The sequence below is a fragment of the Periplaneta americana genome, chromosome 14 (assembly GCF_040183065.1).
Source record: "Periplaneta americana isolate PAMFEO1 chromosome 14, P.americana_PAMFEO1_priV1, whole genome shotgun sequence".
Lineage (NCBI taxonomy): Eukaryota > Metazoa > Arthropoda > Insecta > Blattodea > Blattidae > Periplaneta > Periplaneta americana.
In genome coordinates, this window is record NC_091130.1 from 136160016 (window position 1) to 136176613 (window position 16598).

Genomic DNA, 16598 nt, shown 5'->3' on the forward strand with positions numbered 1-16598 from the left:
CATTGGTTACATACATACAAAATGTAGCCTAATTTCGTCTAAATTTATTCGGTTGAGAAGCTTTTATCATCCAGTCTGCTGTCGAAAAATCTGAAAGTTAGAATTTATAAAACAGTTATATTACCGGTTGTTCTTTATGGTTGTGAAACTTGGACTCTCACTTTGAGAGCGGAACATAGGTTAAGGGAGTTTGAGAATAAGGTGCTTAGGAAAATATTTTGGGCTAAGAGGGATGAAGTTACAGGAGAATGGAAAAAGTTACACAACACAGAATTGCATGCATTGTATTCTTCACCTGACATAATTAGGAACATTATATCCAGACGTTTGAGATGGGCAGGACATGTAGCACGTATGGGCGAATCCAGAAATGCATATAGAGTGTTAGTTGGGAGGCCGGAGGGAAAAAGACCTTTAGGGAGACTGAGACGTAGATGGGAGGATAATATTAAAATGGATTTGAGGGAGGTGGGATATGATGATAGAGAATGGATTAATCTAGCTCAGGATAGGGACCAATGGCAGGCTTATGTGAGGGCGGCAATGAACCTCTGGGTTCCTTAAAAGCCAGTAAGTAAGTAATTTCGTCTAAATGGCGACTCAATAAATCCATTACTCGCTGACAGCCCCCCTTATGTAGCCTAAATTGCGATATATCAAGACTTGCAGATAAGCATTTTCAGTATGGAGAAGAGACTTGTGGCTGCTATGTGGCTTCTGAAGAAAAAAAAACATGAGTAAAATAATGCAAAAATTTCAGGGGTCATTTTGGTAGGGTGCCATCAAGCATAGGTAACTTGTCGAAGTGGGAGAAAAAGGCTTTGATCATGGGCTGCGCAGCAAAGTGGGAGACTCTCCACTCAGTGAGAAACCTGTGCTGTTTTTTTATGTAGATGCTCGTGGAGCCATAAGGCAGCAACAAGTTTCTTCTCCATACTGAAAATGTGTATCTACAAATCAATGGCTTGATTGCCAAAGAAATCAAGAAGAAAATGTGCCTTCAGCTGCAGGTGCTGCGACCAATAATGCATGTCATGGGGGGGAAACTTAAAATGAAAGCTTTTCACTCTGTCAATGATTCAACAGACAGATTTAAACAGGCACCAGACTGCATGTGCCTTGTTGCTGCAAACATTTCCAACATTTGTGAGGAAGAATGAAGTTCCCTTCACTGGCAAATGCGTCATTTACCACAGTTCACGAAATCGAAACATCTTGTGAACTAAGGAGAATCCAAGAAGAATCCCAATCATGAAATTGAACACAATCTCTGCACGTGATCATGGTGCAACTCAAACTGACGTCGTAGATGAATAATAGGTACATTTCTGTTCATAATTAATAAATGAGGGTGGCAATGAACCTCCGGGTTCCTTAAAAGTCGTAAGTAAGTAAAGGTACGGTCACACATCGCTACTTTTGCAGTGATGCAGTACAAAAAACTGCGCAACTCTTGTAATGCGACGTGTGAACAACGGTGTAACCCGAAAAGTAGCGGCTGCCGAACCTGCTGCTCGCTACTTTTTCATGCTGCGCGCAGCTTAAAAGTAGCGACGTGTGAACAGGGTTCTCAGGGTTGCAGCCGCAGCATTTTTGATATCGGTTTTGTTGAAACTTTTGCAGCAGTTGCGACCAGTATTGCCACCCATATGTGCCAATGATACTTTTATTGTTTGGATGTATTTTAATGTTAGATGTGATGAAAATAAATGATTTGTAACAGTTATTAAATGCACAACACAGTCTGAGCGTATTTGCTGACGATATAATTCATTTTTTTAATTTTCTGTAGCATAGTTTCAAACAGGAGAGTTGCCAACATTGATTACGTGAATATGCTGTTGGTTATCATTTAAGTATATAGACGTTTTTAAAAGCTTTATAGTAAAAATAATGCCAATTTCTGAATACTAGTTAGGACAGAAAAGCAAATAATAGATAAGTAAGCTTTCACATGAATTTTTTAATAATGCGAACATAACCACAAAATGTATATTGAGACGTCAACATGGAGCTGGAAACCTGCAGCATGATTGCGGCTGCAAAAGTAGAGCCTTGTGTGTGAACAGACTCGCAACCTCCAGTTGCAACTTTTGCTGCACTCGGGTTGCGCAGCACGAAAAGTAGCATGCAGCCCGCTACTTTTGGCTTACGTGTGAACACGACACGCAACTTTTGCAGCTGCAGTACAAAAGTTGCACAGCGAAAGTAGCGACATGTGACCGTACCTTTAGTAAGCATAACAACAGGTGTAGTGGGACTTTTCGCTCATTCTGCAGACAAAGAAATACAATGGCATAGGTAAGGTATGGACAACACCACGTGAGGAAACAATACCATTTACAAACAATATAGAAAGATAAAATTGTCAAATGTGAAGTATAAAATTTATCTCATCATTTTCTTACATATATTTATAACAATTTCAACATGCTGCTGACTTATTTCCATCTATACATTTCACCATACTATGATATCATAAGGTTTGTTCACACAGCAGTTCCAAACTGGTTTGAACAGTTTCAATCATGCGCATATGGATTTTACTGTTCGCACAGTGCAAACTTCAAACTCTGACTGTTTCTGACTAATAGCCACGTGTTCATACAGCATGTCAAACTGTCACAAATCGATTCCTGACAGTCGGAATTGATTTGCGAATCAAGTGCAAACCAGTCTTTAATCATAGTTGACGCATGAGCATTAAGATAGTTTTGCCATTGTTTTCTGCATCTTATTTACAACATAATCTATACAAATATATACCCTAAATATATAATCATATTTTTAGTACTGCTGTCTTCATATAATTGCCATTTTTCGGGAAGCTAATACTATATATGAGCGTGAGTACTATTCTAAAAGTTTTACCACATAAGTTATAAGTGTAGACCTATTATTTAATAGCTCTAACATTTAATTCTTTGGATACATCATGTCAAAAATTTTGGGAGTATGGTATAGACCTTTATGAAGTATTTATCGATTTTAGGCAAGCTTATGATTGCATAGTGAGGAAAAAGTTGTGCGCAGCACTGATTTCATATAATATCCCATCAAAATTAATAAGATTAATAAAAACTACCATGGAAAACACCACAGTACAAGTTAAAATTCAGAATGAGTTAACAGAAGAACTAACTGTAAGGAATGGATTGAAACAAGGGAATGGGCTGGCCTCAGTTTCATTTAATTTAGCCTTGGAATATGTAATTAGACAAATGGAAATACAAACAGGCTCAACGGTAGTATATAAATCAGTACAACTGATAGGTTATGCTGATAATATTGGCATTTTGGGAAGGTCAAAAAAGGCGGTAGAAGAAGTTTTTACAGAATTAGATGGGAAGGTGGCAGAGATAGGATTATGTATTAATACACATAAGACGAAAACAGTTCTTCAAACTAAAAAATCAGTACAAAATAAAGTTATCCAACTGAATAATACTGATATTGAAATAGTAGAAAACTTTAAATATTTGGGCTCCATAGTAAACAAGGAGAATGATGAATTAGTGGAGATAAAAGAAAGAATATTACGGGCTAACAAAGGCTATTTTTCGATGATCGACTTGTTGAAAACCCAAACAATACATAGGACTAACAAAATACGATTGTATAAAGCAATAATAAGACCAATATGTGAGACATGGACCATGCAAAGTAAGGCGGAGGAAAGATTGAACAGCTTCGAGAGAAGGATTTTAAGACGGATTTTTGGCCCAGTCCAAGATGAGAAAGGATGGAGAATAAGACATAATTCTGAGTTATATCAGTTATATAAAGATATGGAAGTATCCAGATTTATTAAATTTAGAAGATTACAGTGGGCAGGGCATGTTGTGAGAATGGATGAGAAGCGGATAGCAAGAAGGTCCTTCACCCAACAAATGCATGGGAAAAGAATAGTTGGAAAGCCCAGGAAAAGATGGGAGGATGAAGTCAGAAAGGACACCATGAATATTCTAGGGATAAGGACATGGAAAATGAAGGCCAGAGATAGAGAATATTGGAAGAGGCGCATTGAGGAGGCCAAGGCTCAAATTGGGCTGTAGCGCCATAGCAGCAGCAGCAGCAACGTCATGTCAAGCCGTTTTTATTTAATGTGTAAAATATAAAGCATAGACGAAGTTAATGATTTTATCTTTGTTCTCTTTTAAAACAAAATTCACAGTTTGACTGCCTCCGTGGTCTGTTGGTCAGCATGCTGGCTTGCAGATCCGGAGGTCCCGGGTTCGATTCCCGGGCTCAGCTCCCGGTGAAATTTTCTTGAAGAAGAAAAATTACCTGGGTGTCTAGAGTCTGGAAATTTGTATGAATGTGAGTGTGATTGTGAGTGTGGCGGGTTAATATTAATTAACCAATCATCAAAATATAAAATACATCAGGACTGTCACTGGGCAGTAACCTGAACACACGTTTCAGCGTCACATTGTTAACAAGTAACTCCCTCTGTTAGCACAACCATAAAGCATCTAATATATGCTATAGAGTTACCAACAACGGAAAAAAAAAATTCACAGTTTGTGATTATGAGTATGCTCTTGATAAAGATAACGCTATACTTCAGAATACCACGTAAGTACTTATGTAGCAAGACTGTGCAAATTGAAGATAATTTAAAAACATGTTTTTTATTGATGGTACAAGGGTAGGTAAAAAAAAAAAAAAGACAAAGGTATCCCTGTAATATGCCATGAAGGCACATGGGGGGGCATGGAGGTAAAGCCCCATGCTTTCCACGACCTCGGCACTAGAATGAGGTGGTGTGGTCAGCACCACGCTCTGACCGCCTTTTACCCCCGGGAAAGACCCGGTACTCAATTTTGTAGGAGGCTGAGTGAACCTCGGGGCCGTTCTGAAAGTTTGGCAACGAGAAAAAAATCCTGTCACCACCTGGGATCGAACCCCGGACCTTCCAGTCCGTAGCCAGCTAAAATAAATAAATACATAAAAAAAAGAGATATCTCTTACACCAAAAATAAATAATTCACGGTATTATTCTGAAGTCGTTCCCACATTAATTGTAATAAAATTATTTTCTGAAAGTGTTTTAAATTAGAAGTTAGGCCAATTTACGCCTGTAATTGTTCTTTCAGATGTCTGATTCAAACAATTCTAGTGATAATATGGAATAAATATCCAGTGGGGATGAGTTAGGCTGGAATTATGTCAGGAAAGAGACAGGCCTAAAAATGAAACTAAAGGCTGGTTCACAATAAACCGGAAACGAGAATCGGAACGAAAACGGTAAAATTGTTAAAATGTGTACATTTAAATGTGAGCATTCACAATTAACGAAAAGCTTGCCGGAGCCCGGGATCGGAAACTGAGAGTTGCCCAAGTTTCAACTTTGGCGTTCACGCTTCCGATCACAGTCCACTAGATTCAATTCTATTGCCATCTAAAAGCTATCTTGTCGTCGCATATTTTGTAGCAAGAAGACCGTGACATAACCTATGCATTATTTTGTTCTGTGCTGTGCTTCATGGAGCAAGTTTTATTTGATGAGATTCTAATATTGAGTGTTGAGGAAAATCCTCACGTTTATGATAAGCAGCGCACCTCGTATAAAGATGAGAAAATGAAGGAGAATACGTGGCTTTCAATAGCTGCATCTTTGAACACCGTTCATAAATGAATCATATTTTATTACTGTATTGGTTGTATTACACACTACATATTCATGCGTCAATTCAACAACTACTGTTGTGTTCATTTTTGTTCTATTACAAATGTTTCTTCTCTAATTATTTTACGTTATGGTAGACTTAAAATAGATTGTGATAATCAAGATGCATGAGCATATTTATAGTACCGTACCTAATTAAATGTTTCAGTTGAAATTTCGAAGTTGGTTAACCTGTGTTTATGTTGGCTGCCTTGTACTCATGATAGAACGCCATTGGTCAATTATACACAAATAATATCAGAATGTGTAATATCGACTTTACATATCGATATGCATAGTCGTCTATGTTCTCGGTTTATTGTGAATCAAAAATTTTCATATTCACGTCCTCTGCATCTCGTTTTCATTCTGGTTCTCGTTCCCAGTTTATTGTGAACCAGCCTTTATTTTCAACATATTATCCCTAGGTACAATAACATGAATTTATTATTTCCGTGTAACCAGCCTTGTAGCAGAGAATCTCTCTCAACAATTAGAAGTATCACGATATTTTAATTAACTGATTCTACTGTCATAAGTTCAAACACTTATCTAGACGGCAGTGGTTCCAACCAGTTTGAAAATACGTTCATACAGCTGAAATCACGGATGGTTTGAAATTGGTTTCCAAACCGATCATGCGCATTAGGTGAAGTCAGGACAGTTTGCAAACAGTTCTCAAACCATCACAAACTTGCTGTGTGAACAAACCTTTAAATTCTATAACTTAACAGTGCTGAAATCTCAGCAGACGAAGCTATAATTATGTCTCACATAACTCGTCACAGATCATCACTGTTTCTGTGACGTATCATCAATAGTCTCTGTTCCTTTTTCATCTTCTGAAATTCGCAATTGTTCCATTTTAACCATCACCAGTTCTTGCCTTGCTTTCCTTTTAGCTTCTTTGGCCTTCTTACGTTCTTCCTTTTCCTTTTTCTCTAGCAGTTCTTTGAAACGTTCATCTCTTGGATCAATTTTGAATCCAAAATGGCGACGGACCTCCTCCACCAACCTGTCCTTCTTGGCCTGTGTAAAAGAAAGAGTCTTTTTAGCAACAACAATTTTTTTTAGTCAGTTATTTAACTATTTAGAACTGATGGAAAAGTGATAGTAAGATGGTATATGGAAAAATGAGGCCGAGGATTCGCCATAGATACCTGACATTCGCCTTACATTTGGGGAAAACCTCGGAAAAAAAACCAGGCAATCAACGCAAGCGGGAATCGAACCCAAATCCGAGAGCAACTCCAGATCAGTAGGCAAATGCACTATTGTCTCAGAGTTATGCCAGTGATCAACAACAATAATAATAATAATAATAATAATAATAATAATACCACCTCGGAACTTTATGCACTAAATATATATATATATATATATATATATATATATATATATATATCTATGGGCTATGCCATCTCAAATCGACCGAAATATAGAGAAAATTGACCTCGCAATTTTTAAATCAATGAAACTTTTTCTGTCCGTTGACAACTGTGATTCAGTGCTTTGTGCAAAGTTTGAGGCATCAGAACTTCATAGTGTTTAAATTTAAAATATTTTAATTTATCGTATTTTCATAAAATTAGCAACTTTAAACTGTTGTGGCTCCAAAATCCTTTCATCCAGTGATCAAAATCATGGTTTATTTTGATGCTGGGAAGTTAAAGTTTATATTAACATGTATACAGTTTTTCTTACTTTTTATGGAAATGGAGAAATTTAGATTTTTCTTCATTAAGACGCCTTTGCCCACGAAAAAATATTTTAAAAATATATGGCTAGATTTTGCACTGAAAGTATAAATAAACACATATTTTTTACTGGTGCACCGTTGATAAGAAAGTATTGAAAATATCAAATAAAGAAAATAAATAGTATGCGCGTGAACTAACCAGCTGACTATGAGGCGGGAGCTAGCTGAGGTAAACAAGGCCAGGAGACATAAACACGTGATGTGTCGTCTAGTAGCGCATAGCTGGGCTAGCTTTATCACAAGTTTTCATAAACACAGGAGTAAAATGACGCCCAATGCTCGCTTATCTTCATCTCTCGGCCAGTTCGTGCAGTATTGCGCCGTTCAAGTCTAGGCGTGTGAATATAATTTATTTAATACCTTCGAAACTTATTGCCGAGCCACTAAGCAAACAATGCCGAATCCCTCTTAATAATGCAACGTTTTTTCTCAATATTTTTTACATTTTTACAAATGGGCAAAAAGCCTAAAAGTAAGTAAAATCAGATTATCTGTCTCTCTGTATACAATAAAAATAAGGATTACTTCTTAATATAATCTACCAAATGTCAGCTTCAAAATGAGCTCCCATTCAATGTTCTGCAGTAAATGGTTCCAGAGTTCTGAGCACTGAAAGAGGCTTGTTTTTATAAAATACGCTAAATTTGTCGCTCAATAGTACGAAAACCGTTTGACTTTCGATAGTATATTTTTGAAAATGCACTCTTCTCAGCACCTTGTATAAATAGGGAAAAAATTGGAGTATTAAAAGAATGCGAGGTTTTTTACTGATCGATTTCATATGGAATAGCCCATATACATGCAACTATGCAGTAAAATCTATTGAAATATACGCCAGGCATCCTTGGTCTGTGCGTTTTGTATACAAACATTAACTGCTGGGAAGATTGCTCCCCACTCCCTAGCTGAAACATCTGTGAATGGACAGTACAGCCCTAATGTTTTGTAAACAAAACGCATGGACCAAGTATGCCTATCCTGATACAGGTACTTTATCCAAACCTAATAATCATATATATGTAGAAATCATAAAAATGGCCAAATGAACTGAGAAAGTTTTGGGATCACACTCTTTAAGTGCTTATTAAAAAATATTACAACTCTATATTTCTGTGGCCGGGAGGAAAAAGGCCGTAAGTAAAAATTTTATACTTTTCAGGAGAGCAGTAGAAAGATTGAAATTGGTGTCAATTATAGAGTTTTTATAATTAAGAGGTTTTTCCTGGATATTATTTATTAAAGGTTTTATTAATTTGTCCTACAGAATAATAGCTGTAATAATGACAATTAATATTTGAGGAGAAAAATTCGCTCCGGCACTGGGGATTGAACTCGGCTTTCTTGGTTCTACGTACCAAGTGCTCCTCAAATATTAATTGTCAATATTACAGATATATCAAAGACAAAATATAAACAGTGCAGTGTGACAAACTTTAATGCTCCTTCGAGCGCACCTTTCTCTTATTATTATTATTAATATTACAGATATTATTCTGTAGGACAAATTAATAAAATCTTTAATATTCTCATAGCTAGCAGTGCATATGTCTGTACAGATTACTGTGCACTTTACTGCGGAATCCCGGCCAAACAGTCACTCAGCTGAGTACGCTCCTAGTATAATGGCAGTTGACTTGGACATAAAAAAAAGTCAACGTATATGTCTAACTTGGGGTCGGGCCACAAAGGGAAACACTGAAGGAGGAAGGTTCGGTCCAGTGCTGTGGATTGAATTCGGCGTAGCTCAGTGGTCAGAGTGCCCGGTACGTAGAACCAAGAGACCCGGGTTCGATCCCCGGTGCCGGAGCGAATTTTTCTCCTTAAATATTAATGGATATTATTTGTTTATATTTCTTCTAAAATAGGTAATGTTGCTCATTTAACCATTTTTTTTATTATTTCCAAAAATAGCCGCACTTGAGCCCTTTTAAGACTAGAACCCAAACTGAGTAGAAGGGACTACTTAAACATAACACCTTTTTTATGTCAAAATAAATGAGAAATGTAAATTATTAGGAATGCAAAATGGGTCTTAAACAATTATAGGACTGTTTACCCTGGTGCTTAAAGTTTGAAAAGGAAAGGGCATCAGTATGTGATAAAATGGGTAAAATAGAGGTTAGACCTTTTTAGTAGGGAAGCATGGAAAGTAAACATGTGATGGATGGTTTGTAAGGAATAAAGTATTAAATATTCTTAAGTCCTTTATTCTGTGTGTGCTCGATTCAAAAAGTACTTAAGACATTTGGTAACACTCTAAAAATCCAGTCAGGAGTCTTATTTGACTTTACCAGATCATAGAGAATTGTTTCCGCTTTCAGAATATATAAAAATAATATTTTCACAAAAACAATTGACTTAAGACCTTTTTCCTCCCGGCCACAGATCTAATAATAAGGAATTAATCATGCCTTCAAATTGTGATAATTGTTCCATAATTTGTTCAGTTACATCTTGGTGTGTTACATAACATTTCACTGTTTCTAAAGCAGTAACAGCGTCATTACAGGGCACAAGATTGTTGGTGGCAAGTGTGAGCAACTTCGAATTTTCATAAATTTCAAAGTGGGCCACATAACAATGAACACATGCTGTATTCTCGCGTTCTTACACTTTCATGCCAAATCTAAATTCGAGCACAATTGATTTAGAATAAACGAAAAACTTAAAACCGAACAAATTAACATGGAAAGTATAGGAATTTTGTCAAGACTTCAGAGAGAAAAAAAAAAATACTATCAATCTTCTTAATGTATCCAGCTGTTTGCTGACAACATAGAGTCCACTATAGTCCACTGTAGTCTATTCAGTTGTTGTTTTTCACGAGAAATGAGGGTTATTTTGATCGGTGTTCATTATAGATGCCTGTTGCTAGTGGCCAGAGGTGGGGTGTAGTCAATATATACTGCAGGGCTGTGCCTTCTGCAACTGGTACTGATGATTTTAATTTACTTCTTTTGTGGTTTATGGATGGACAGTATAGAAAAATGTGTTCCAGATCTTCATCATGAATATTATACCACAAACAAGTAGGATTATCAGAAATGTGAAATCGGTGTAGGTACAATTGAGTGACAATGTGACTTGTTCTGGCTCTTGTTAAAAATGTTTGAACATGTCTGGGCAAGTTTTTGTACATTTCTAGGTCATTTGGTTTCTTTTGTACAGATTGTAAAATTTTTCCTTTGTCAGAAGAGAGCCAATTGTTGATCCATAGGTTTGTAAAATGAGACTCTACTGAAGCAAAAGCACTGGATAGAGATATCACTTGAAGAGGTCTTGGTTGCAAATATGTTGCCTGTTTTGCAATATTATCGACTTTCTCGTTTCCAGGTATACCACAATGACTAGGTATCCATTGAAATGTTATTTCCTTTTGGAGTTCTTTTAGTTTACTTATTGTTTCTGAATTGGAATAATTGTATGTGCGTATAGGTTTGATACATATTTAATTATATTAAATATAGCCCCCTTGGAGTTGGTAAGTACGAAAAAATAGATTTTTCAGAAATTTGAGTAACACACTGAAGAGCAGCATCAATAGCTAGCAATTCAGTGTCAAGACTGGAGGAGGATGAACATGGTATGAAATAACTTTCTTGATATTTTGGAATATAATACCCTGCTCCTGATGTCCCATTATTAGGATTTAGAGATCCATCTGTATAAATTTGAAGGTGATCCTTATATGTACTGCAGAGTAGTTCCGTGGAATCTAACTTAAGAATGTATGGAGGATCATTTTTGGAATGATTTCCTGGAATTTGTATGCTATGTTCTGGAATCACCCATTTCGTTAAAAAAAAAAACATATACTATAAGTGTGAAACTTATAAAATAAGAATGCAAAGATATAATTGGGAACAAGTTCTATACTCAAAATGTTGTTAAAAGGCAAATGGAAATGATCAAAGTTTGAAAGTTTATTTCCTTAAGTTTGAAAAGAATTGAACTGACTCATAAAAAAGCATAATGAATGGTGGAACTTACCAACTTAAAAGCATAGAAACAACTATGCAAAATTCAATTATACAGTAACTAACTTAATTATCACACTTTACAGCAATATTCATCTCACCTTAGCAGCTGCTGCAGCAGCCAATTTCTTAGCGGCATTATTCTTGACATCATTTTTCCATTGTTCCAGCTTCATATACTTCTTCAAGACGTCATCTTCCCTGTAATTTAACATGATTTTATTTTATAATTAGTAAAATAACATCTGACTTGGAGTGAAGCTGCATACTGACATCGTTATTTGGCTACTTAATCAGAGAACTATACTACAAAGGTAATCAGCTCAGTGTGAAGAGAGATGATAAAAATGACAGCCATGGTAGTGCCAATTCGAGCTCTTCCAGGATGTTCCACAGGCACATCCCACTGTAGAGAGTTTGAAACCCTACCCCATGTGCTTGGGAAATCTTGAGAATAAAACGAAAAAACACCAAATAGTTCCCTTCTTGCTGCTGCTCTCCAAAACAAATATTTGGAAGTTTATGAAGAAGTTCATTGTTTAGCTGATCAAGATAGCGTACGGAGAATTGACATTATCGCTGTCAATAGGAAAAAACCTGTAGCAGAGATCACTGACCCTACAATTCACTTTAAACAGTCCAAAGCACAGCCTAAAGATGTTGATAAAGAGAAAAAAGAAATAAACGAGTCAACAATACCTTACTTCCGTAACAAATACAACTCCAGAGTATCACAGTAATAAATCTGCTGTTGGAGTACCAAAGAACAGACCCTAAATTTTTTGTGACGTGGAAAGGGAAATATGATCAATGTAGAGTATCCACCGCCCACGAGTGTTGAGCGACTTCCGCCGATTTTGGAATAGACACCAACACACTTAAGTTAGGTTAGTTTAGGCTTTTATTATCCCGTCAAGATGAAGGTGAAAGCGATTGAGTGTGATTTTTTGTTTTCTATGTTGGCAGTTCAAGTGCGTCGGTGTCTATTCCAAAATTGGCGGAAGTCACTCAATTCTCGTTTCACCCGAATATTTCACACTTTTATCACTGCCAATGTTGCGCTATAAACCAATTTTCGCAAATCTAATGCAAAAGACTGCCTACACAAGCAACAAGTTATACTAAATGTTTAGGATTAGTGTAAAACCGGCCTATGTCTCCTATAGTGGGCGGGACATAAGTAAAATTCACTGGAAATATAAATTAGGCAAAAATATTCAGGACGAAATTGTCCGAAACAATACACAGTTGCCATTAAAAAAATTATCATCTATATGGTAAACACTCCACATAAATGTTAAAATTATATGTTGTTGTTTTCTAATGCCAGGCGTTTGACAATAAAGTCATTTGACCTCTTGCACTCCAATATTTTTCAAAGATATTATCATGACCAGCCAATGAAGCACAGATTTTGACGTGTTCCGAATCCATTTCTTGGTTTGAGTTGCACAAATTATATATTAAATTATATTAAAATTATATATTTGTGATTGACAATCAATTTTTATCTGTTTTTTTTTTTTTATTTCATGTGCTCATTCACGTATATCCATAATTGTAAATTGCGTTATTCTGTGTATATAGGTAAGCCTTGGAAGGTCAGATTATAAAATAAAATAAAAATAGTGACGATATCTGCTGATCCAATTCCAAGGAAATTATTGACCTAGAGACCATGTTGACGAAAGAACAACAGTTATCTTAAAACACAGAGGTTTCTAGTTGGACCAGTATTCAATGCCAATAATCTGTAAAATATATCAAGGAAATAACGACAGTTTCCAGCTTTTATTTTATTTTCTTCTTTCTGGGGAGGACCTGAAGACTTGCACCACAGCTTGAGGTTTATTGTGCTGTCCTCCTTATTGTGGGTTGATTATATTGAAGTCCTTAGGACTACATTTCTGTATGTGATTCACTGCTTGGTGCCATCTTATCGATTCAGCTACGACAGGGACGGGGAACTCGTATTGTAAACAGAGCAGTTAGCATGAGTACCTACATACAACAGCAACAGAGGTAGTGGGAGAAGCTAAGCTCTCTGAGAGAGGCTGTTCCCCAAGTTTGACAGAGTCTCTTTCTCTTGATATTCCATGCCTCCTCAAATCGATGGCATCTGTTTGCAAGTCACGTACTACATCCTGCTGCATCCCATATTGACCTGAAAATCACAGCACCATAGATATCGCGATTCACCAGTGCCATCTGTCCGATGGAGCTACACAGACTGGTGGCTCTCTGGGGCCTATTTTACAAAAGGTATGGTGTTGTACATTACAAGTTTAGTAAATTCTCTAGTAAGTAACATAAGTACTAGAGTTTCTGTTCCACAAAAGAGTTTTCTACAGTTGTACTTTATTACTCCATACTTACAAATTACCAGCGAAGTTTCATGATAATCTAGTATTTTGTAACTTACTAGTGAATTGTCACGTATTCTCTACCAATGAAAGGTGACTAATATATATATATATATATATATATATATATATATATGTGTGTGTGTGTGTGTGTACTAGTGCTATTTAAATATATTTATTTCGTAATATTAAGATATATTTTGATAAATCTGTGGTCTAAAATATCTTTTCTTCCTTCTATTTCCTTCTAAAGACGCAATTTCTTCTTCTTTGACAACATTTCAATAATACTTTGCAGTGTTTGCAATTTCGTAACAATTAAATATGGCGGGTGAAGATAGTTATTAGTGGCAGCTGTTGACTAATATGGAGCACTATGCGGCGATTGCAGAAGAACATGATGATAATAATACAGAAGTAATTTTTCATTATCAAAGAAGTAAACTTTAGCGCCGATGAGATTGATGATAGCGAGATGCTACCTATTTGGCGAGATGAGGCCGAGGATTCGCCATAGATTACCTAACATTTGCCTTACGATTGAGGAAAACCTCGGAAAAAAATCCAACCAAGTAATCCGCGCCCGAGCGCAACTCCGGATCGGTAGTCAAATACCTTAGCCAACTGAGCTACGCCAGTGGCATGTTTCATCTTATGACATAGAATGTTTTTTGATATGATGTCACTTTGTATGATTTGAGGCTTTCTCGGCGTTGGTTCGCTAATATGTTTTCGCGGGATATCAGCCGAGTTAAGATTTTGGAATGCTCCAAGCTTTCGACTGCTATCTCTGCAGCCATCTTCCCTGAAGATGGCTGCAGAGATAGCAGTCGAAAGCTTGGAGCATTCCAAAATCTTAACTCGGCTGATATCCCGCGAAAACATATTAGCGATGATGTCACTTGTTGTGATTCATTGGTAATGTAGCAGAATTTTAATTCTTTCGTGGAATAGAAAGCTATAACTCCATACTTTACAACATCTATCATCAGGAATTTGTAATGTAGAGTACACCATGCCTTTGTGGAATAGGCCACTGATCTGCCTCCCTGGGTCTATGCAGCTCCTCAGACAGATGACATCTATAGGCGAATCATGATATTACGTCTGCTGGATTTCCTGGTAGACGTGAAACTATTGAAGATGATAGATGAAGTTCAAATTTTATTAATGAAAGTAAAATGAATTCAAGGTCCAACGCCGAAAGTTTCCCAGCAATTGTGCTTCAAGTGGTTGAGGAGGAAAACCTAGGAAAAAAGTCCCAACCAGGATTTCATCCAGGCCTGCCTGTTTCACAGTCATGCTGTTATTCCACAGCACTGAACACTTTCCAGCTTTGCTGAAATGCCACAATTTGCACCATTACTTTTCTTTAAACTATATGGAACCCGTGTAATTTATCCAACAAAACTAATACATATAGCTAGACCTACTAACAAGGTAAACAAAATATGGGCCTACCTTGCTTTCATTGCATCTTCCTCTTGTTTTCTTTTTTCTTTCGCTTTCCTGATTAATTCATGAATTGTATCTGGATGTGCCACACTTTCATACTCTTTCATTTCTTCTAAGTCTGCCTTCGTAGGCCACATAATGCCTGGGAGATATCCAGTAGACATTCCATAATTCCCATACATTTTCCGCTTATATTTAACGGTATCGTGAAACCACGCCATTGGCTCAGGATAAGGCAGATTCCCATGTAGGAGATTTCTGTGATGCGGCTGTAAACGAGATTTATTTCTTTTTTTCTGAATCTCTTCTTCTAGACGAGCTACACTCTCATCTTCACCATCCTCAGCTGCATTTGCACTAGCTTCTTCAATAAGTGAGTCATCAACAGTTTGCGTTTTTAACCATCTAATGTTCTGATCAAATCTTTTAACACTCGAATTTATGATTACCAGTTTTTCGGATTGTAACGTGTTTATTAGAAAATGATGATTTACAATTCGCATAGCACATTTTCCCAAAGAAGCCATTTGTTATTGTACAGTGCTTCAGTGTTACCAACACGGATCAGATAAAGAACGCCAACTTTTGAACACAAATGGATTTTTTTGTAATCTGTGGCAATTTCAGATTATAATTATGACAAATCCATAAACCTTTAAATGTTCTCCTATACCCGTTCTTTCTAAAGATGGGACATGATAGTAAAGTAAGCGCTGAGATCGGAAAAACAACAATGTCACATAGTGTAGGCAGAGTTGCCAACATATAAACTGTATCTCCCGTCAGTCTAGCACCTGGAAATCCGTCAAAATAAAAAAAAAGACCCACTCAATACATCTATATACAAATACAAAGCAAATTTTGGCACACCTTACCAATCTTGATTTAAAAAGTAATTCATCAACCTCTGACTTGATTACGAGGAAATCTGAAACGGGGGGGGGGGGATTCTTTAACATGATACGGCCAGTGTTGCCAACACATAAATTGTATCCCCGTCAGTATAACACCTGGAAATCCGTCAGAATCCGTCAAAATTAAAAAAAAAAAAAAATACGACTCAATAAATAGATGAATAAATAAATGAATGAATGAATAAATAAATAAATACAGCAAATTTTAACAAAACTTGATTACGAGGAAATCTGGAACAGGGGATTCTTAAACATAGTACGGAACAGGCAGGGCTATTCAAATAAAAAAGTAAAATCTACCAAAAATTAAACAATAAATGACAACAGCTAAAAATGTCAAAAACGATGTAAATCGTAATTTCCGCCAGAAAATCAATCACCCGTTAAAGCCATTTTTTCCCGTCCGGTACGTTGAAATTCCGTTAGTTTTTTTTTTTTGACGGAATTTCCGTCCTGTTC

At 36.5% G+C, this 16598-nt stretch overlaps 1 protein-coding gene across 1 annotated transcript; it reads right to left on the minus strand.

The window, feature by feature from the left end:
• Nucleotides 1–2365: 2365 nt before the first annotated feature.
• CRIF (growth arrest and DNA damage-inducible proteins-interacting protein CRIF) lies at nt 2366–15781 on the minus strand. The gene is made up of 3 exons (XM_069846138.1): nt 15232–15781; nt 11509–11608; nt 2366–6700 (listed from the first exon to the last, which is right to left on the minus strand). Exons 1-3 carry the CDS (start codon nt 15750–15752, stop codon nt 6464–6466), a joined length of 858 nt encoding a protein of 285 aa, XP_069702239.1. The 5' UTR covers nt 15753–15781; the 3' UTR covers nt 2366–6463.
• Nucleotides 15782–16598: the final 817 nt, after the last annotated feature.